The following is a 21,744-nucleotide window of genomic DNA, read 5'->3' as shown; positions in this document are numbered from 1 at the left end:
CTTCACTAGCATTTGTAAATTAGCACACCATTTCACCTAACCGTTTATCATCCTTTCTGGGAGCATTCACAGGCTTTACTAACCATATTCTTACATAAACTGCCATCTATTACACCGTTTACCATGCCGCATCAATCGAGATTGTCTAAGACTAACTGGAAATGATGATTATAGATAATCTTAATAAACACAATAGTCCAACGGTCATTGTAAAGTTGTACTTTTATCTTAAGTTGGTGGTCCTGTGTTAGAAGCATGAATTTGATTATAAAACCATTCATTAAAATTCTCTAAATATGGTTCAGCAGTCCTTTAGCCTATATTCCATCTAATGTATAGAAAATCCTTATTTAATGGTCTCCAGAGGATAGAAAAACCTGCTCTGAAATGAGTGGCATTGCCCTTTAACAGTCACTCCTTCCTGATATTTCCAAGCAGTGTCAGAAACTCTGGCAGCAGCTAAGATGAAGGCAGGACTTTTGAAGGCGAGGAAAGATGTTTGAACCTGCTCCCTCTCTTCAGTGTCCCAGTAGGGAGTGTATGTGAGAAGGCAAGTCATGTATTATTTACAGTCAAATCCGACTTTGTGCTTGATCAGAGCTTGATTGAGAGGATCTCTGACTGGCTTTTTTTTTTTCCCCGTGTAAAAATGTGAACATCTGCTCACAAATGAAGGTGAACTTATGACCTACATGCAGATCTCAGCCTACACCTTTACAGACCGATTGCAAAGTGCAGGACGTGCATTACACTCCTCAGCTGTCATGCACACGGACAGGCCGTGTCATTAGAATACTTCAAAAACATTGCTCTAATATACATCATTTACCAGACAGCTGTGGGATAACCTGCAGCCCGTGTGGAGGTGTTTTAAGCACTAATAGACCCAAGCATACGAGCGGTGGTAATGTGTCAGTACCAGGGGGACCGGTGTTTTAGCCGACCTCTAATTAAAGCAGAAACTCCAGGCACTGCGCTCTTTACCGTTCAGCAAACGAGCCATAGCTGATATGCTCCTTAAGTCATTAGCAGCTCTGATTTGTCGCCACACCACCTTGTTAACAGAGCAGGTCATCATAATCCCGCAACACCATGCTCGGGTGGAAAGAAATTCCTCCCGGAGTCTTTTATCAAATTACTGTAGTGCAAAAAATATTCATGTTTCCGCATTGTTAATTTTACAGTGTGTGCATGTGCATTATATGATGCACATCTAATAAAACAAATTAGAATTTCAATGACTAAACTAAACATTAGTATTTATTGGGTAGCAGTTCTTAAATTGAAACTAGCTGGTTCTTCTCTTTATTTGAACCCAAGCATGTTTTGAGACAAAAGAACATCAGAAAATGTCTCATCAAGGGATTTGTCCAGGGGGTGCAGTACTCCTAGGACTTACCGATTATCAATTACTGATCATGTGTCATTTATATCAGCTCATCATTTATACACTGTATGTGCAAAACCCCTGTGTTGATCATCCACAGAAAATAAAATGGAAATTAATACAAGAAATATATACGGCCCTTTACATAGTCTATCCCCAAAAGATTCTTTTTGTATCAATTCAGGTTTTAAAAGTTTTATCTCTTAATTTTGCAGGCACGTTCAGCTGGAGCCTTTCTGTGTGCAGTGTGCATGTTTCACACGTCTTCCTCTATGAGCAGCAGTCTTCTGGGATGTAGGTTGCTAAGTGTGAAAGTGTGAAACCCAACGCTTCAAGGTATGGATGGTTTTTGATTTGCATTTTTAAGAAAAATCCTAGAAAGATAACCCTGAGCAACAGGTCTGAATTCAATCCAAAGTCACTAAAATAACAATGAGGGAAACTTTAGTTTTATTTGTCGCATAATTAGGGATCAACAAGTGTAACAGGAGTGCATTTAATGAACAAGTTTTCACATTCCATCTCCTCTACGTCACATACTCTGGCCAAAGTGGTTAGCAAGAGGAAACTCATCTGTTGCGATGCTAAATTACTGAACCTGTTTACTTGCTAATGCTAGCTGCATTTTCATACCACCACAGATCGTAACTGATCTCAGAGCAGCGAAAGTAGACCAACAGCAGCTTGCCTCACACGCGGATCTCCCATCGGTTCTTCCTATTATCTTCCTCTTTTCCTCTTGCCTGGCAGATCCATGTTCACCATCCTTTGTCCAATACATCCACTATCCCTTCTTTAGCCTCTCTAGCTTTGTCGCTAGAAACAAAGCTAGACAAATCAGGTATGTGATTTGGATGCATCGGCCGTCTATTAACTCCAGACAGTTATCAAGCATTTAACCACTTCAACTCATTTTTCTATAGAGGAACGCAAGTAAATTACTTTAATTTGGCATCTTAATGAAAAAATAATAATACGCTTAGCAATTTTTTCTGCTTTTTGTAAAATATAGCTTAGGCCTGGAAACTTTCATTTTGAGTTTGAGGGTTAATAGACTTTAAGACCTTAAGATCAGCTGAGCTTTGTACTTTGATGACATTTTTGTGATAACTAATTTACTTTAAAGCGATGACCTTTATATAGGAACACAGTTCTGTTTGTTCTCCTCTTTTTACCATAGCTCACAGATCACCAGTGAACCATGAAAAAGAGTCGTGGATGGACAAATGCTGCCACACCAGGCAGCCTGCATTTGAATAACAAATTTAAACAAAAAGCAGGTTACCTTCAAGCTACACTGTACATTGATTCAGTGTTAAATATGCATTCAGAAGATTTATTGTCCTGCTTTAGTAGCTCTGGGAAGTTGGACAAACGCCACCAGAAGATGGTTTATCCTGTTTCTCACCCCCACCTCTCGTTCTTGTCAACGCTCGAATCTACAATCAAGATAATCCATCACTGTGCCACATATTGCAAAAAAAGATATTAAACTCACTGTGAATGGATTCCCGGGGACTGAAATAAGAATAAAATGCTGTTTAAGCACTTAGTGAAGGTTAAAAAAGGAGAAGACTGCATGTGCAACACTTTAAAACTACAACACATTTATTCTCTTATATATAGACATCCATAATATTGATTTAATCAGAACCTATTTTACTGAAAATGATCACGTCTAAATATTTTTAAGAACAAACTGCTGCTGTAACAAATTAGGAGAAAGTAATTAACTTAGAACTCAATGTTGAAATCATCAAACTAACTGATGAAATCTCACATGAAAACCCTTTCTACATCATAAAATTAAGTAAAATCCAGCAATACATCAGGATAATGTGTTCTACAAAGTACAAGGCTGCTAAATCAATGGATCAATAGGAAATCTGGAGGACCAGGTGCAAGTGAAGCAAAGAAAGAGTTAAGTGGGCACGCTGTGTCTTCAAAGCAAATACTCAAAATCCTTGTTGGTGTGTTTGCACTTACGACAAAATGATTATAAATTATTTTGGTTCCTTTTCTTTAAACCAATAGCAGTGAAGATGATTTCAGATTCGGATTTTCCACTGGTCACTAATAATTTAACTGCTGGAGAATAAACTTAAATCCATTATTTTGTAACTGAGGTTATGGGAGAACATGATGTACTGCAAATTAGATTAATCAGAGTTTATCATAGTAGTCCCCAGTCTTACAAGTCTGTAAGAGAAGAAACTGAAGTCCAGTCCTGTGAGTGTTTCTGTGAGTGCATGACAGGATAGATAGATAGATAGATAGATAGATAGATAGATAGATAGATAGATAGATAGATAGATAGATAGATAGATAGATAGATAGATAGATAGATAGATAGATAGATAGATAGATAGATAGATAGAGTGTTACATAACACAGACTATTGCAGGATTACACCAGCAAATCATTTCCCAGTCATACTGTGAAAACCCTTCTCATTTTTCCAGTTTGTGTGCAGATGCCAAGGCCTTCTCAGAAGGCTGTTGTCAAGGGCAACCCGTTCAGCCCCTCTGTCTGCTGAACAGATGCCCCTTTGGTCGTCCCAGAGGCTCAGATGTCACCATGCCAACTAGCAGGTGTCGTGTGTGCCAATGGGCAAGAGACTGGCATGACATCTTTTGCTGAGTGTGGAGGAGCACAGCGGGGACTGGACTGGGTTTACACTCAGGCTAATGCAACGAGGACGAAAGTTAGTGCAAAGAAAGCAAAAATGCGTTGTCCGCTCATGTGAGAGCCGATGTCGTGTGTTGTTCTTTTTGTATTATTTTTTTCTGCATTGGGTTTGTCTGTGTGTTATGTCCAAAGACATGCATGTTAGGTTAATTGGCGATTCTAAATCAGCTCTGGATGAGAGGTGGATAAACTCTCTGAAGCACTGAATGAATGTGCAGTTAAATGAATCTTTTAGATTAAAGCGTCAGTAAGAGTAGAAAAGCACTATGTAATGCCAGCCCATTAACCCATCAACACTGGCATATGCATAAACACAGCTATATTAAAAAAAGGCAGTGCACGCAGTAAATGAGCTGTATGATGCACATCGGTGTTATAACAAAGTCTCTGATTCACCATCTTGTCTGCTTTAAAAAGCTTTGCTACATTTTATTTGGGCTGAAGGCAGTACTACTTTCTTATTTCAGGTCCTTCACTTCCTGTTCTTGTGTTTCCTACTTTTGTGATTGCTGTGCTGCACCTTAATTTAATTCTCCTTCCAATTTTCCAAGTTTCCAGTCGCCACACTGTCTTCTTCCCACATGTCAAGCATTCCAGCATTTCTTCTCTCGTTTTAGTCTCCGATTCTCACCCGCTCTAACTGTTCTCCTGGTCTTTGCCTCCGCCTGCTCCCTGTGGTTTTGTTTGACCTGTTCAATTTAGAGTCAGTGTACTGAACCTTTCTTTTTTCAAGTAAAGACTCGAGAACTTTTACCTGCTCTCCAGAATCATGTGCTTAAGTCTAAGTCGAATCTCAGGGGGTTCGCATTACAACATGGCTCCTTTTCCTGCCACAGGATCGCTGTCACTAGCAGTCCTTACTTTAACCTACTGCAGCTGCAGCGCAAACATGCACTGGTGTAATCAGCCTAAGGTACAGTATGTTCACTTTATTCTTTGTTGCCTGAACACCTTCTTCACTCGCTGAGAGTACTAACATTTCCACAAAAATTTGAACAGACTGGCAGCAAAAGGAAATCTGAGATTTGTCAGATCACCGGTGACAGTAAGAAGAAGTGTCGTCAAAGAGTATCATAAGTGTCTTTAAAGTTATTAGAGATTTCCAGATATTATGGTTTGGAACATATGTGAGTTATATTAATCCTTATGATATTTCAGCTCATTAGCTTCACTTTGCTGTTATTGTTAGAGATTTGTTTACGATGCGCATCCAAATCAATATGGAGCGGAGTGGCTGGATGCTTTTATTTCCTGTTTTGTTAGTTATAGTCCTGCTTTCAGTGCTTTTATCACATCAAATTAGCATGCCGAGTCTTAACATTTAGACTCATGAGCCGCACGCCAGACTGGAGTATAAAGTCGTTTGTAGAAGTATTATTTATATGTGACAGAAAAACAATATTGGCTACCACAACTATCTACATAGATTAATAGGCCACTAAGGATTCTGCAAATGTCCTTTCACTTGGTCATTATTATTAAAATATAACTGTTGTGCTATGTGCAATTATTCTCAAGTAAGAGTATGTAACATTTAAACTTCACATTGTTTTTCAAATGCACACAAATTTAAATAGTTAGCATGCAAATTTTAAACACCAGTGCACGAGTCATCACCGTGTGTGTGTGTGTGTGTGTGTGGCTCCCAGAAAACGGTATCTGTGATTATTCATGTCATTCAGAAGAGTGATTAAATATTCCTTATACCCTCAGAGCAGCGAAACAAATGAACCACGGCTACGTTCTAACAGGAGCTGACAGATCTTTTAAATAATGTTTATTTATCACCGGTAACATTTTTCAGCCCACGTTTAGTCCCTCTGGCATGTGACCCCAACTGCCTGAAGCACGAGCAGTAGCTCCTCAACTGGCATTTCTTTTTTTCTCCTTTGTTTTGCGAAACTTTGCAGAACTTTTTTGCTCTTTTTATCCGGCTTCCCCCTGGTTCATCTTCAGATGTGAATGAGACATAGGAATACAGAGGTGGAGATAAAGGAAGGAGGCTACATAAGGTTATACAAAATCCATTCAAACTGTTAAAAAACTATAAAGACTATAAAGAGCTACTTTTAAAGGTTTCACTATGACAAAAATAATGTAAACTACTTATTATGCTGCAAAAACTTAATCACAATCCTACAGCTGAGAAAGTTGTGCGGAGATTTAATGTTACAGATTTAATGACGGGCTAAAAGAGACATGCTTTAAGTAATGGCAAGTATAAGGGCAAGTTAAATTGTAAATCAAGTGTATAAATTAATAAATGAATATATGAACATATTCATTAATGTTCTGCATGGAGATACATTATTCACTGCTTTCTTCTTCCCCTGCCTCAACATCCATGCTAGGGATTCCATTAAACTTTTATTAATACAAAGTCTTCTTTTACCATTGCAAAATCAAAGCACTGCTCTCCACATACAAGATTTTACTTTCAAGGAATGTCAGGCTTACTTGAGGTCAAAGGTATAATTTTGCAAGTTGAAACCGGTATAAAAGCACAGCAGCAGCCGTGAGATGAGGACAACACGTGAAGCCTGTTGGTTGCAGCGGTAAAGTAAGAGGACTGTAACTCTCACTTACAAAGATTTGAAACGTCAGCCGAGAAAGGATTGTGTTTCAGGCGACTCAAACTAGGTGGCTACAAAATAGCAAATCTGCAGGTAAGTTAACCAGCTTCAATCCAAACTCGGTATATCTTACTGGATTGTCAGGTTTGTTTGCTTTTTATTTGTTTCCTTTACTGTGGTGTGCTCTGTATGCCTTTTTGATTCATTCACTGTCTACTCTACTGCTGTTAAACTACAACAATATTTTCAGTAATACTGCTTAAACTTACCTCTTTACAGAGTTTAAAAAGCCACATTCACAGGTTTCAGACTTTTTAAAAACCATTTCTTTTCCTAATCAAAGCCATACACACCTCCAGCAATAGAAGGATTTCCTGCTTTTGTCAGTTCGTCAGGTCGATCTGCTGTAACTTCATTCGCGACGTGACTCGAATGTCTGTACAGATGCAGTTCAAGTGTTATTAACAGGCCCGTGTTGGCATTTCAGTGATTTCAATATATCATTTTCATAAATGCTACACTAATGAAATGAGGTTGCCTACCAATGCAACACACATGAATGCACGTGAAGAGGGGAACAAAGAAGGTAGAAGTCATTTGAATAGTTACATTAGAATTGTATATTTATTTTCTATTAGATATGGTAAACAGTGCTTGTGCCTGCTATTTCCTGAATGTATTTAACCACACTGTGACATGCGTAAGCCTAACAGATATGACAGCACCCCCTCTCGAAACATGCCATTAATAAACATGCGTAACATTAAAACAGTCTCTGGGATTATAGTTCGAAACATTCAGGCTATTAAAGCTGAGTGTGTATGGAGGGCTAAAACTGACAAAATTAAAAGTAGGAAATATATAAATGTTGAATGAATAAAGACCCAAAATCATTTTTAAAATGTATAGACTTTTATGTTATTTTATGTAACCATTCATAAAATGATGCAGCTGTTTTCAGTTGTTGCAATAATTCCAAAATGTGTTTACTTTACCTTTTAATTTTCCAAAATCTTTTTCCTGTTTTCTATTAGTTTCTCTCTATGTCTCCCAATTTCTGTATTTTCTTTTTTCAGTTCTTAATGCATTTCAAAATATGCTCCACAGTCCATAGTAGCGAGAATGTGTAGAGCAATATTGAGTCAAAGAAAACAGATCTTAAACTTTCAACAAATACTTTATTTATTTGCTGTTGTAGAAGCAATTTAAGAAAAAAATAACTTAAATGTTAAGAATAAATTTTAAAGTGGAAAGAAGCTTGTCTCAGTAGATCTTTTCTTAAGGAAAGTAATTATATAATTTAAATAATTATGTAATGTTAAGTATAAAGCAAAGGAAGGTGCATTTAGTAACAAAGGAAAAACTAGCTTCACTAATAAAGTATAAAATTAGTCACATTAGAACGCAATAATATTTCACACTGACATCGTGTTAACTCTGGGTTTGTCATGCGCAGCAGGAAACAGCTATACTGTTCACACAGGGGCAGATATGATCCATACAAACTCCCGTCTCCACTGACTTTGAAGCCCTGATGGCTGCCTCACCAAAGTGCAGTGTTACAACGCTGCATAAGAAATGATATGCAAGAGGTAGAATTGAATATTCATGACCGAATCCATCGGCTGTTTCCACTGTAGCATTAATTAATTGCTTGAGGGGACGCTAAACCCAAATACAGAGCTGAACTCCTCGATGCTGAAACACAGGACGCCCAAAGAACAAGAAAGCGATAAGTGCGTAATTAGCGAGCGCTAACACATTGTGAATCTTTCAAATAGCGCAGGAGTGTACTGAAAGATTCATTTAACAATTAACACAAGCATACAATGTTTTAAGTAAAAGGAAGTAAAAGGAGGAAAAAAAGGGAACACTGTGAACCGAATCCTTCTTTGTTTAGGATGTGTGGTTACATATGTGCCATTAAAAATGTCTGAATATTCATGTGCAAAGATGACTAAAGATCATCCAATCATCTCCTACACAGTTGCTCTGTCAGTTAGAAGAGAGCCGCTGAGAGGAGTTTCACTGTGAAAGACATTAGCATGCCTTTGAAACAAGAGACCTTGGGTATGAACAAGGGCTATCCATACACACTTTGGAATGTAATTTATATGCACAAACTGAGGTGTGAGGCCAGAGGACGTTGGAGGGGCAGAAGGGATCCACTCAATACAGGTGTAGCTTTCACTGGCCAACAATGTAATAACCGTTTTTATACTGCCAGGGCCTCTTTACACATCGCCGAGTTCCTGTGAAGTTACAGTCTCTATTGAAACAATCTCACCGCTGAATAAAGTCACATCAGAGGTGTGTAGATAATTGGATGCTGTGCGTGCGCTTTCTTGTATCTGCTGTGTGATCTTTAAGGTATATGTTGCCTCATCACAGAGATTTCTGCTCAACGTTTCAAGCCACACACGGATAAATGTGTAGATTTCCAACTGTTTGTTTGACGACCCGAGTTACTTTTTGCGCCACCGCCACCGGTGACCTATGTGCTCAGCCCGCTGAATTATGCATGGTGATTATGCGACGTAGTCCTCTGAATTGTAAATTCTCACAATTATACAGCCCATTGTCTATTCATTATTTCAAAACGAATGGGAAATTATGTAAAACTATCTCTAAAGAGGAAAGCAGCGTGTAATATGACTTGCCATATTGTTCATGCAATTCAAATACTTTGCTTTTTCTGAGAGTTGAAAGTAATCAGATTTAAATGAAATCTGACTTGCATGTCATGTGGGATTATGATACATTTGGAAGATAAGCTATGATAACTCTACTTACGTGCCGTTAGGTGAGAGTACTCAGGCAAAGAGTGTTTTCCAATTAACTTAAACCTCCCTCAAGGTTAAATATACAAGTGTTGACTCAGAGTCGAACTCATCTTCTTTTCTTGACCAGACGAGAAGAGGACCTGTCTCGTAATGTCTCTCTGCAGATTTTCTTTTCTGATCCCAGTGCAAACGCAAATGTATAACAATCTAACACAGAGGCCATCGGATCCAGAATTTGCTGGAAAATCTGCACCCATAAAACACAAACCCAACAAAAATTGCTATCAGTGTAGACTCCAGGACCCTGAAAATGTCGAACAAGTTTTTTATTCATAACTGTTTTTTTCTTTTTTTGATTTTTACAATTATTACTCTTTCTCTTCTCTTAAAGTCCTCGTCTCACCAGTGTGTTCCTTACTGTTCCCTGTGATATTGGAGCTTTGCTGTGTAGAACACGCAGGCATGGAAATTTGTCTGTGCTCTCACCCTAAATCAGTACATACTAATTACATGTTTCCAAAATCCTGTGGATACAGATTTCCTCCACTGCGCTGAGGATTGACATTACAGTGAATGCACCTTCTCTGCTTTACACTAATTTTAAAGCAAAACTTTAAATAAAAATTGCTATACTTAGCAACTACTTAGACTCATGTAAGGCGGTCCAGGAATTAACATCCATGCTGCAATGCTCCAAAACATCGTCTCATGAAAGGAGGCGAGACCTTTGTCTGTACTGTGCTTTGTGTGAGGGGTGTTTAGGGTGTTGGATTTAGAAATACAATAAAAATAGATATTTTCTCCACTTATTTGTATTGATAGTATCTAATATTATAAATATAACACATTGAAAATTAGAATATTTATTACATGTATGACCAAGCTTAACAGCTATTCCTTTACTTTTTCCCCCTCTGACAACAACTAGGCGTAACCCTTGTTTCTCTCTTCTGAACTCAGTGGTTACTATGTCTACCTTTGCAACAACCTGGAACCTGTTTTAATGGTCGTCAAAACACATTTTTATTCATATAAACTGAGATGTCAAATCTCGTTATGAAGGGTTCAGGGGAGGCCACCAAGTCTTAATGGGGGAAAGAGTTAAGCAGTGTTTTTCATTTCATAAAGTACTAAACGTTTATAATAGTAGTATTATATGCTATTTACACAAGCATTGTAATTAAAGTAATCAGTGCAGACCCTGCATCCTCATACGGGAACATTATATTTTAGGTTTTCTTCACCCTACTTCATTCTGCTTAATGAAAGTGACCTTATTTCTTAACAGGTATATGAATTCTTTTATCCTCGTCCCCATATAAGGCACACTTTAGAGCAGAAATTACTCAAAGATCATGTTTAGTTTCAGTTTTAGCTATTAGGTCCAACTAATACCAAACATCTAGGAGAAATTAAAGGTCTCATGAGATAACATGATAAATCAAAAACTATATTTTACAAGACTCTGTAAAAACCGCTTTGTAAGAAGTGTATTATGTTTTTGTGGGTTTGTTTTACGCTTTCAGGGTTATTGTGTTGAAAGTTTTGAGACATTTGCCCATTCGTATATGCATGCAAATAGTATCTGATCATTAGAAAGATTGTAAAAACTCAACCAGTATACAATCAAAGTTACATCCATATGCAACTTGCCTACAGCGCACAGAGTACACTGAGAAAGTAAATTATACCGAGTTATACTCACATTTTACTGATGATAGTCAGGACATAGTGGTTAAACTATATACGACGTTGATGTAATACAATTTTACTAATTTTTAACGAGGTGGAAAAACTATCTAAATAACTAAATATTAATATTTAAAGCAGAAAAGTGTTTATATGTTTTAAAGCCCGTCTGAAAGAGGTTTGTATGTTTTCTTTGTGCTTTTCTGTTCTGTTCTGTCAGGAATTCACAGATTTGGGTCTAATTTTTTTTAAAGTTTAAAGCATATTCTCTGGCCTTGCCTAAAAAACCAGGGACTTTGTCCACCCCTTCCAGCATGACTGCTTCCTCCTCCTCTTCCTCCCCCTTCTCTGAAAGTGTTACCCTCTCATCCTCTATCTCCCCTCATCCACTATTCTCCTCCTCACCTCCTGCTGCACTCCATCCCTCTGCTGAGCACAGGTATTTGTTTAGGAATCTCTCGGTGGAAATTATACTCCATCTCCGGCGCTCCCTATCAACACACAATTATCATGGGCAATCATGCAGAACAGCGCTGAATTCAGCTGGGACTCCCACTCTGATGACATTACTGACTGCAAGGCCCTGCTACTGCTGGAGGTAGCCTGCTCCACACCTGCATTACACCTCCCTCTCTCTCTCTTCGTCACACACTCTCGCCTGGATATGGATAGAGAAATGATTAAAGTTTCTTTTTTTTTTAAATCTTATTAGGATTTCATTTAAACCAGGAAGTCCACCAGATAAGAAATGTCTTTCTTAGGGGAGACTTGGCTGAAAAGACTGCTGCAACCTCAAACAGGACAAATCCTGTGATCTTATCTCATAATTTATTAGCATTTGCCCACCAATGCTGGGCCTCCTTTCGTGACCTGCAGGGGGGCTTTCCCTCAGTGCAGCTTCTCATAAATCTGAGCCGAATTTGATGGACTCTGTGTGGTGGTAGTCATTTGAAATTTCAGGAATTTGGAAGTGTGAAACTCCATCATTAGAGCCTTCTGTGAAGCCCAAGTCAGTCTCGCAAATAATCAATGCCTTACATTGTGTCACTCTCTCCTGCATTCTGAGGCAAAGCGCAGATGCATTTTCCTATGTATGATAAGTACATTATAAGTCTCGAAAGGTGCAGAGTTGATGCAGACACACGAGAATCAACACAGGAGTCCATTCAGATCCTGATCAAATGCTCCATTCATGAGTGAAATTACCATCCGTCTGTCAGCCAAGGTGTGAATTCTTTCATCTACAGATTCTGCCTCTGAAGTTGTGATTAAATGCATAACGCCACATACACTCCACATAGAGTCAAGATAAGCAAAATGGGATTTCTGTCTCTCAAGGTGGAGGTTGGTGTGTGATTCAAGTGAGGCAGCAGTGCCATCTTGTGGTCATTTAGTTCATATATATACATATATTTATGGTTTTAGTGCAGCGCTTAAGAGATGCTTAAAGAATCAGTGAATCCTGTTTGATTATTGTTGTTAGTTTCATAGCTTATTCATGCCACTGGTGTCACATGCTCTGTAAGTTGTGCTACATCGGTCCTATTTTACACATTTTTACAATTTCTGCCTCCTCATGCACGGGAAATAAACTGATTATTTTTGCAAATTAAAATTCTTTCCTTTTTTCTCCCATTTTTCTTTTATTATAAAGAAGGACTGTTTTATTATTAGTTTTATTTACATGCATCTGACACAGTGCACAATCAACATTGCTCTGTAACAATGGCAAAACGATTTTAATTGGCAGCAAAAGCAGATCACAGAAAATATATATATATGTACATATATTTGACAGACATGACGTTATATCTCACAACGCACTCAAAACAACTGAAAAAGAAAGGGAACTGTGAACAGCGTTAACATAAAACTGTTGCCTGTGCCGAGCCAATAATGTGGTCAAAGTTAAAATGCACACTTTTAGGTGACAAATAAGCAAATGTTGACACACAGTGACAAATAAATATCTGATAACATAATGAGATGCATTAATATTATCCTGCAATCACCTGATGATCAAAAAGCACCAAAACCAACAATAAAAATGTTCACCCACAATCTGAGGCTCTGTAGCTTATGAATCTGTACCATGAGCTCCACTGTTATCCAGAAATGATTTAAAACACAGAAATTAGGGATACCTTTTGCACTGACGTGGTTACGGTTCATTTGAGTTGATGCACATCTGCTGACCTGCTTGTGTAAATACTCACCAGTGTATTAATATTCAGCTCTGAACAGAATAAAATTCAACTTTTTTTTCTTCGAGTCATATTTGATTAAAAAATAAAAACACTGGAATAATTAAGGATCAATTAAACTTGTTTTTTTCATATTTGGATTGTCCTTACAGTCAGGTTACAGTCAGAGAATGGCAGTTTGAGAAAATACTGATGGTTTTGGTGTTTACATGGGTTTAATGGAGGATAACAAATATCAAGAATTACCATCTTTAACCTTTAAAGCAATGAGCTGACAGAAGTTATTTCCCAGTACTGATTCCCATTACTATACACAGAGATCATGATGCCACCTTAGAAGCTTTTTATAGATAATTTTACAAACTCTTTTATATTTTTTTAATTACATTTTCAACCCATACACAATCCTTTAATATTTCCAAGCATACAGTACTCTTCCATACTAACATATCACTGCTGGTGACTGAATTTCATGAAAATACTCAGAAAATACCTCAAATATCACAGACACACGAGATTCTAATAAAGCTGTGCTCCACAGATACTTCAGCATAATCATTGTTCTTGTGAATGTTTCATACAGCAGAGGACCAAAACTTCAAGAATAAAAAAATAAATAAAAGCATAATTAAATGTTGTCATAAATGCATTAATGTTCCATTAAATGCATTAAGAATTACATCAAAATAAACACAGGCACGGATCAATTTATAAAACACCCAACACACTGATATTTCTATTTTCATTTGCTTCTGTATTTATTTTTTTCTTTGATAAAGAAAATGTGAATTTGGGGGAAGTTTCAGGGAAAAAACTAGGGGATAATTAAATTAATTAATATATACATTTAAAATCTTTTATATTCATTATTAATAAATATGATAAATACAAGAGAAATTAAATAAGTAATAAATATGAAAGCAGACAAATTAACAGAAGGGTAAATAAATAGAAGACCAGCAGAAATATTAATTTATGGCACATTTCAGAAATAAGTGCCTCGGTTTATTTTGAATATTCATTTTTGTGCATTTTTTTAATTTCTTATTTATTTTTCATTTTAAATGTTTTGGGTCCTCCGGAGTCTCGGTGCTATCTTAGCTGAGCTGAAAATGACTCAGGTTTGAGTGAGCACGGTGAGCTCAACAACAGCTGAAAATATTCAAGCATGTGCCACATAATTGCCAAACCGATTCCTGCTTTTACACGACAGAAAGACTGAGAAAAACATCTAAATGTGTCAGTATAAAACCCTCATACAATCCCGACATTCGGGCTCTTCTTCTACTGCTGGTAAGTCACTGGGAGTGAATCTGGATGGTTCGGCCGATGAGGAGGAAAAGAAGGCCAGCCAGGAGGCAGAAGAAGATGCCGATTGGGGCAAACATGAAGGAGAGACCGTAGCTGAAGGTCAGATGGAAGTCTGAACACAGAGCACGCTGGTGGTCTATGTAAAGGTCTATCACATCCAACACCTGCATCCACAGTACGTACATCACCACCACACACAGCAGGAAAAAACCTAGGGGTGCGGAGAGGGGTAGTGAGATTTGACAACATATGCTTCAAATCAGATTAATAAGATCAACAATCTCCCCGTCTGTGGGAGAGACATGTACATGTTCTATAGTAAATTATGTTTGAATTCGTGGGGAAGCAGAATTGTACAGGTTTCATTTTAAATCTCAATGTCATTAGCCTATTATTTGTTTTAAAAGCAACATCTGCATCTGAAGATCCACCTGTAGCTAAAGCTCTTTGATTAGTTTTATTTTATTTATTTATTTAAACTTCATTTAACCATGGAAAAAATAAAAGAGTTGTACATTTCATTTCATTGCTTTAGTCAGAATTTTTTTTTTTTAAATGCTGGCAGTGTAAAAAAAACCTCACAGTGTCACCTGGTTTTTACTCCAAAATTGTTACTTACCAGCTATCAGAAAGAGGCCACCCCCTGCTTTATACAAGCGGTGGCCGGCAAACGGAGCAGCGCAGATGATGATGAAGCCGCCAATCACCACAGCTGCCACAGCAATGAGCATAAACACGCTCCAGAAACCTCTGTAAGCTGAACAAGAGGGATGTTAATCAGCTCTGTGACGCTAAAAAATGAAATCACTACATAAAAAACACAGATGTGAATAAATACTTACTTATGGAAGACTCATACTCGGTGGCATTGTGGGTCTGACGAGACACAGGGAATGGGAAAAGGTAGGCAGGCATACATACTTTTGAGTCAGGCTGATTGGCTACAAACAGAAAGAGAAAAATACTGATTTTTATTTACATCTGCAGAGAAATCATTTCTATTTGTCTATACGAGCATATATGGAAAAGCCAGAGTGAGCAGTTTGTGGTGGGTTGCAAAGTCGCTTGCAGTGAGAGCAGCAACTGCAGCCAGGCTAAAGTAGCTGAAGCTTTTTATGTAACTTGCCAGTAGTATACACACAAATACATCAGGCTGAGCTGAGGATGGCTTGTGGCATACCTGACCTAATGCCACGCTAGACCAGTATAAACAAGTTGAATTATTTAGCCATTAGATACAAATGCATCCTGTGTATTGCCGAAAATACAGAGAGAGTTACATTTTGGAATTTATTTTGAATATTTTCAAGAAAATTCTGGGAAAATGCTCCAATTTGCAGACTTTGCACATAATCTTCAGCACTGGAACTAAACAGACAAAACAACATTAAAAACTGAATTTTGCCCAAAATTCTGACTTTATCTAATTTAATTACATGTATATTTTTCAGCAATTATGGTACAAAAGTACAATGCAAGTGCTTTTGTCTCTCTTTTCTTGCTCTTTGCTCCCAACATGTGAAATTCCACAGATCCTCACGAGGCCCTTTTCTTTCTGGAGGCTATTCCTGACAATGGCTCACCATTCAAAATCGCCATTGGAAAAAAAAAGATGACACAAAATCACCTGACAAAACAACCGAATAACATCACATGGTATGGCCTTAAAACAGTCACATGAAAGGGCTTCTACGGCTATGCTGTCATACAATATTAACAGCCAGAGCAGCAGCATGTTCAAAACTGTGCGGTCGTAGAGCTGTCATGTGATGGTGGCAGCAGAACATCTGAGGGGAGCAATTTACTGCACTTTAAAAAGCATCAGCTTCAGAAGACAAATACAAGAATATCTTCCTTGTTTGTGTGTCCTCATTTTTTTTCACTCTGCTGTCATGATCCGTGGAACTGCTCATGTTTTTGAGTTTTTATCTGAGTTTGGGTTTAGCTTTTTTTGTATTCTAGTCTAATTTCTAAAGTTCTGATTCTTGTGTTTTGAACACTTGTGTTGGTTTCATTCGAGCCAATGTCTTGGTTTATTATTCTTTTAATGCTTATTCAGTTATGTGACATTGTTACCATTTTAGGGGGGGGGGGGTTCCCCATTTACAGCTGTGTTTTTTCCCCGAGTGTATTCTCTGTTTTACCTGGAGCTTTATGTTTTTCTTTTTTGTGCTCACGTTGTCTTTACATTTTGCCTTTTACCTGCAAAGGATTGACTCAGCAGGACTAATTAAAGCCCAGGGTTCTGTTTGGTGTCATGGATGTGACAGGCTCACTAGCCCTATTCATAATTTTAAAATAACAATAGCAATACGATGGAAATGTGCTCTCTCGTATTTCTAGTCATTTTTACACACAACTACCCAGTTCACATTCACAAGGTCAGACTTTTTTGGAAGTCAAAATAATTCTAAAAAAAAAAAAAAAACCATAAACAAAGGAATTAAACTACTGGACATTTCTGTCTATGAATTCATTTTTGGGAGTGAAGAAAGTGGAAGAGCGGCCAAAATGTATTAAGCAAGAAGTTTTCAGATTAAATCTCTGTATACCAAAGAGGCAAAACACACCACAAAAAAGTGTGTGGATGTCACTGTAACCCTAAACCCCTAAACTGGTCACAGGGAAACTGGTGGATGTTAAAAGGTTTTACAAATAGTGCATATAGCACATTAGACATGAACTTTGAATCAGTGAATACAATGTCAAAATAAAGCAATATAAAGTCTTACTTACTGAACCAGAGTCTCTTCAGCAGGTCGTCATCCTCCATGTCACCTTTAAAGGAACACCTCCAGAAAAAACCCTCATGGTATAGAGTGACATCACTACTGCCCTTGCCCTCCAGCACCACATCTCCAGGCTGAAATGGAGAAAAACAATAAAGTGGGGAGTGGATGGCTGAGGCTCAGGAGGTAGGGTGGGAGGTCTACCAGTGAGAAGGTCGGTTTGATCCCCAGCTCCTCCTGTCTGCATATTAAAGTATTAATGGGCAAGATACCAAACCCTGAATCACTCCATGGAGTTTAGGCATAGATTAAAGAAGTGCTTGATGAATATGTGTGTGACTGGGTAATAAAATATGCTTTGAGTGCTCAATAAGAGCAGAAAAGCTATCATCCATTTTACCATTTGGTTTTTACAAATATGGGACAGATATGTATGCACGCCATTTTGTTAGCTGATGGATTAAAGTATATAAGAAATGTGTCAAAATTATGTGAGGCAGGTGCTCAGACTGCTGCCAAAGTGTCACAGAGTGGTTAATATATTTAGGGTCAAGGATCAAGGGTCAAGCCCAGCAAGCGCACTTAGCTTGCTGGGCTTCTAGTCTGGTCCCTCCCCTCATCTCCAACAGGTCATGGTAGATGGCTGGTTCTGCTGGAGGTTTCTTCCTGTTAAAATTGAGTTTTTTCTTCCCACTGTTGCCAAGTGCTTGCTCTAAGGTGACTGTTATTGTGATTTGGGGTTATATAAATAAAACTGAATTGGTGCCAAATGTGTGTAGAGGCCAACAGACCAGGAAAAGCTCTTCACTGATGCTCACTGAATGGCTCTCAGGGAAATGAAAGTGGAGCTGGGAAGAATCTTGAGGCTTCAGGCTTCATGACATCAGCCGTATCCAGCCAGGCTTTAAAATTAGCCTTACAAAACATTTGAAATATTTTATTGTTCTGAAATTTTTAAAGGAAAGCAGAAGGTTCTCACTCAAAGCTTTAAGTTTCCACAGGCAGGTGATGATAAATCAGAGGTGTCAAAATACAATTATAGCCATCAGATGCTATCACAAGCACACTGACTCAAACTGTCACACAAAATAAGGTGTTTGATACCTCACAAACAAGTCTAACGATTGAGAAACACTCAGGAACTCAATTGGACTGTGAAATAGATCACTGCACTCTACCCCCTGAACCAGCTAACCGCCAGAGTGGATACAGATATGACCACGAACCACCTACTCAACATGGATGACATCAAGCTGGATATGCCATGAATGAGTGAGATAATGACTCACTGATCCAACTCACCAGGCTCTAAAGCAAGGACATAGGGATGTCATGCAGAGTTAGTGTGTGGCCGAATGATTGCAAAAATAAGGAAAGTGATCCAGGCTGAAAGGTTGGAGTTGCCAGAAGGCCAAATAGCTGACATACAGGGCAGCTATATCTATATATATAAACATGTTGGTTTTATTGTGTTGCCATCATGTCTTGATTCCAGCAACAGTGCCAACCCTGAAAACTTAAGTATGCTGTTAGTCGGTGATATTTAATACACTAACTGAGACTGCTGGTATTTGTATTTCAATCATAGGGGGCCAAATGTTACACTCGGTGACTCAATCACTACATAGCTGCACACATGCCACATTAAACAGCGTCTTGTTACACAAGGAGGTCCTACAGGGATGCCTTTCCACCCTGCAATCCTACTACTGAAAGACTGATTGGAACAACTGATCAGTTTTGAATTTAAAGATCCACCATTAACCTGTATTCTTTATTGATACTTGGGTTTGCATAGACTGGAAATACACAGTTCACCTTTAAGAGGTTAAATATGGTGCAAAACAACAAAAGTGCTGGATTTATTTCTTGTCTTAAAGGAAGAACAACTCTTTTCTCTTTGGTTCCACAGACTTCACATGTAAACAGTAAAAGTCATGAACACATACCTGATCTTCAGCTTAAAATAAACTATACCGGACTCTCTTCTAAGGTCAAAAACTCACCTTTATGGTCACTCCGCCTGGGCCAGCAGATCCATTAGGCCTTAACTGGCAGCTCTCTGAAACCAGCAGCCAGTAATCGGTTCCAAAAGAGAGAAGGATGAACACAGCTGCCAACGCCCCAAAGAGCCCTGCGAAGAACAACGCCACTCTAAGCTTCATGGTCCAGGACTGATCAGCCACTTAGTTACAGGGTGCCCACACTCAGTCTGACTTTCCCCTCCAACTAGTGCATGTGACAAGCTGAGTCAGATCCAGTCACTCCTCTTGTTATGTATTATATCCAGCAAGTGAGATAAGTTCAGCTGGGTTTTGTTGGGCTGCTGGACCTTAACACCACTCCTGTGTCTCTGTCTGTGTTATGTCGGGGACAAAGTTGTCCATGTGACACCTTTAGACCCTCCACTGGGGTCTGAACCCCCCTACCCCTGTGCTATTTTTGGTTTCTGACTGTAAGCGGCTGCTTCACTCTACTATGGAGCAGAGTGTGTGCAGCATTTGGAGAGTATGAAGGGAGGGAATTAACACCAAAATAACCGGTGGCAACTGGACACCCGGTCTCTGCACAGGAATGTCAGGGCAGGGTGAGACCGAAAGGACAGAAGAGGAGTAAAGTCTCCCCCAACACTCACACACACATAAACACACACAACAGTGGCTAACACCAACAGAGTGTTACAAATTATTGTAAATGAAGCCTTTCATGCAACTTCTTTGCTGATTTTCAGTTGATTCATACAAGTATAATCTATATAAAAATGACTTTTACAACCTAGACCTCTTGCAATATGACACAATAGGAAGTTTAAAATTACTTTATGCAAATTGAAGCGATCACACAAAGGAGGTCACACAAACTCTTTAAAGCAACTATTTTTTAATTGTTTTAGACATTTTTGATACAGATCCCATTTTTTCTATTACACTGGAATTATAAAAAGTATGTTCAGCCTTTAATAATGTAAAAGTAAATAACACAGTTACTTCTTTTAACTGTGCTAAACTTTAAGTTAAAATGTATCTTCCACTGATGTTTTCGGAAATATAATTTTGTTGTATTCATGCTCAGTGTGAGTTGAGAGGAAGTACCGGTTTAGCATCTGAGGGGAATATTTAGCAGTAAAACTATAAGGGGACTCTGTCTAATTTACACACTGATGTGATCCAGGCCACACTCACTCAAAGGTTCAGTATGTGTGTTAGCATCAAAAAGATCAAAAGTTCAAATCAGAGTTTTATCAGATATCATTATTTCTTGTCTGAAACCTGAATATATAGATATATATGTACTGGTTTTGGGGTTTTGTTTTGTTTTTTGTGGACGTTTTGGAAGCCTCTGAGCATAATTTCCAGTCTATGTTTGCACAATGTGCTAGAAACGTTTGTAGGTTACGTAACCATGTACATGTATATAGATCTATCTGTATATGGATCTATAGTGCATTTTTGGTGGCACTCTAATAATAAGGTAATAAGGTGGGAACAACGTTGTTATATGGAAATATAGCAACTAACAATGCTTAATTACCAAAGGAATATCCAAGTACACTTATAAATATAACAGGAAACTTGAACAAGATATAGTCAAGTTTCAATAATTATTGAATTTAATGACTACATATAGTGATTTGTATACTTTACCAGCTAGCTTCTTCTTCTTCATTCTGGCCAGACGTTGTCTAATAGGTCAATAGGTCTCTCGTTCACATTTTTTAAACGTTAAATTAAATTCTGCAGAAGTGTCTGTTGTAATGTTTTGGAAACCCCAGCAGGTGGCGTACAAGTAAACCTCCCTCTCTGATAACATCTAAAAACATCTTTCAACAAAACTCTACGAAACTGTTAATACTATATATCCGATACGAAACGCAGTGTTGCTGTTAGTTAAGTAACAACATTGGGTGGGTTAGACTACAATCTACAGTGCTGAAAATATTTGCCGTTTTTTAGGAGCTATAACAAATATACAAAATAACAAATGCAAAACAAATTAAAAGAATTTAAGATAAAGGCTAAACTTTTTTTCTAAACAGGTATAAATAAAAACGCTTTATGATTTTCCACAAATTATTGGGAAAAATGACGGGGAAAGCTCATATTTTGTGACGTCAGTGGGTTATACCATCTATGGGTGTGTCAGACCAGCCAACACGCCGGTTCAGCAACTCTTAAATGAACCCAGACTTAAAAAGTCAAGTTTATCGTAGGTCGAAAACTCGATAGTCTTATTTACAGACAACCAGCTTTCACATCGGACACGTTTTCTCACACAGATAAAACCCGGAAGCTTGCGACCACCCCGTCCTTATGAGACCATCGCTTCTGTTTGGATAATTAGAGAGGATGAGCGCTTCCGCCTTGGCTGTAGCCGTGCTGT

At 38.2% G+C, this 21,744-nt stretch overlaps 2 protein-coding genes across 3 annotated transcripts in view; one reads left to right on the top strand and one right to left on the bottom strand.

Annotated features, from left to right (window-relative positions):
- Nucleotides 1-11,312: 11,312 nt before the first annotated feature.
- tmem182a (transmembrane protein 182a) lies at nucleotides 11,313-19,564 on the bottom strand. Its single transcript, XM_063498544.1, has 5 exons — nucleotides 19,371-19,564; nucleotides 17,372-17,498; nucleotides 15,478-15,576; nucleotides 15,255-15,392; nucleotides 11,313-14,846 (listed from the first exon to the last, which is right to left on the bottom strand). The coding sequence occupies exons 1-5, from the start codon at nucleotides 19,527-19,529 to the stop codon at nucleotides 14,623-14,625; spliced, it is 747 nt and encodes a 248-aa protein (XP_063354614.1). The 5' UTR covers nucleotides 19,530-19,564; the 3' UTR covers nucleotides 11,313-14,622.
- A 2,156-nt stretch (nucleotides 19,565-21,720) lies between these two features.
- The window catches only part of mfsd9 (major facilitator superfamily domain containing 9), an 8,029-nt gene continuing 8,005 nt past the window's right edge, over nucleotides 21,721-21,744 (top strand). For both annotated transcript variants that reach the window (XM_063500020.1, XM_063500019.1), the window contains exon 1: nucleotides 21,721-21,744. This exon is cut by the window's right edge and continues 99 nt beyond it. The gene's annotated coding sequence lies outside the window, so the exon portion shown is untranslated.

Source organism: Pelmatolapia mariae, linkage group LG16_19 (assembly GCF_036321145.2).
Source record: "Pelmatolapia mariae isolate MD_Pm_ZW linkage group LG16_19, Pm_UMD_F_2, whole genome shotgun sequence".
Taxonomy (NCBI): Eukaryota; Metazoa; Chordata; class Actinopteri; order Cichliformes; family Cichlidae; genus Pelmatolapia; species Pelmatolapia mariae.
Note: the sequence above shows the minus strand (reverse complement) of the source record. Positions and strands in the feature narration are given on the sequence as shown.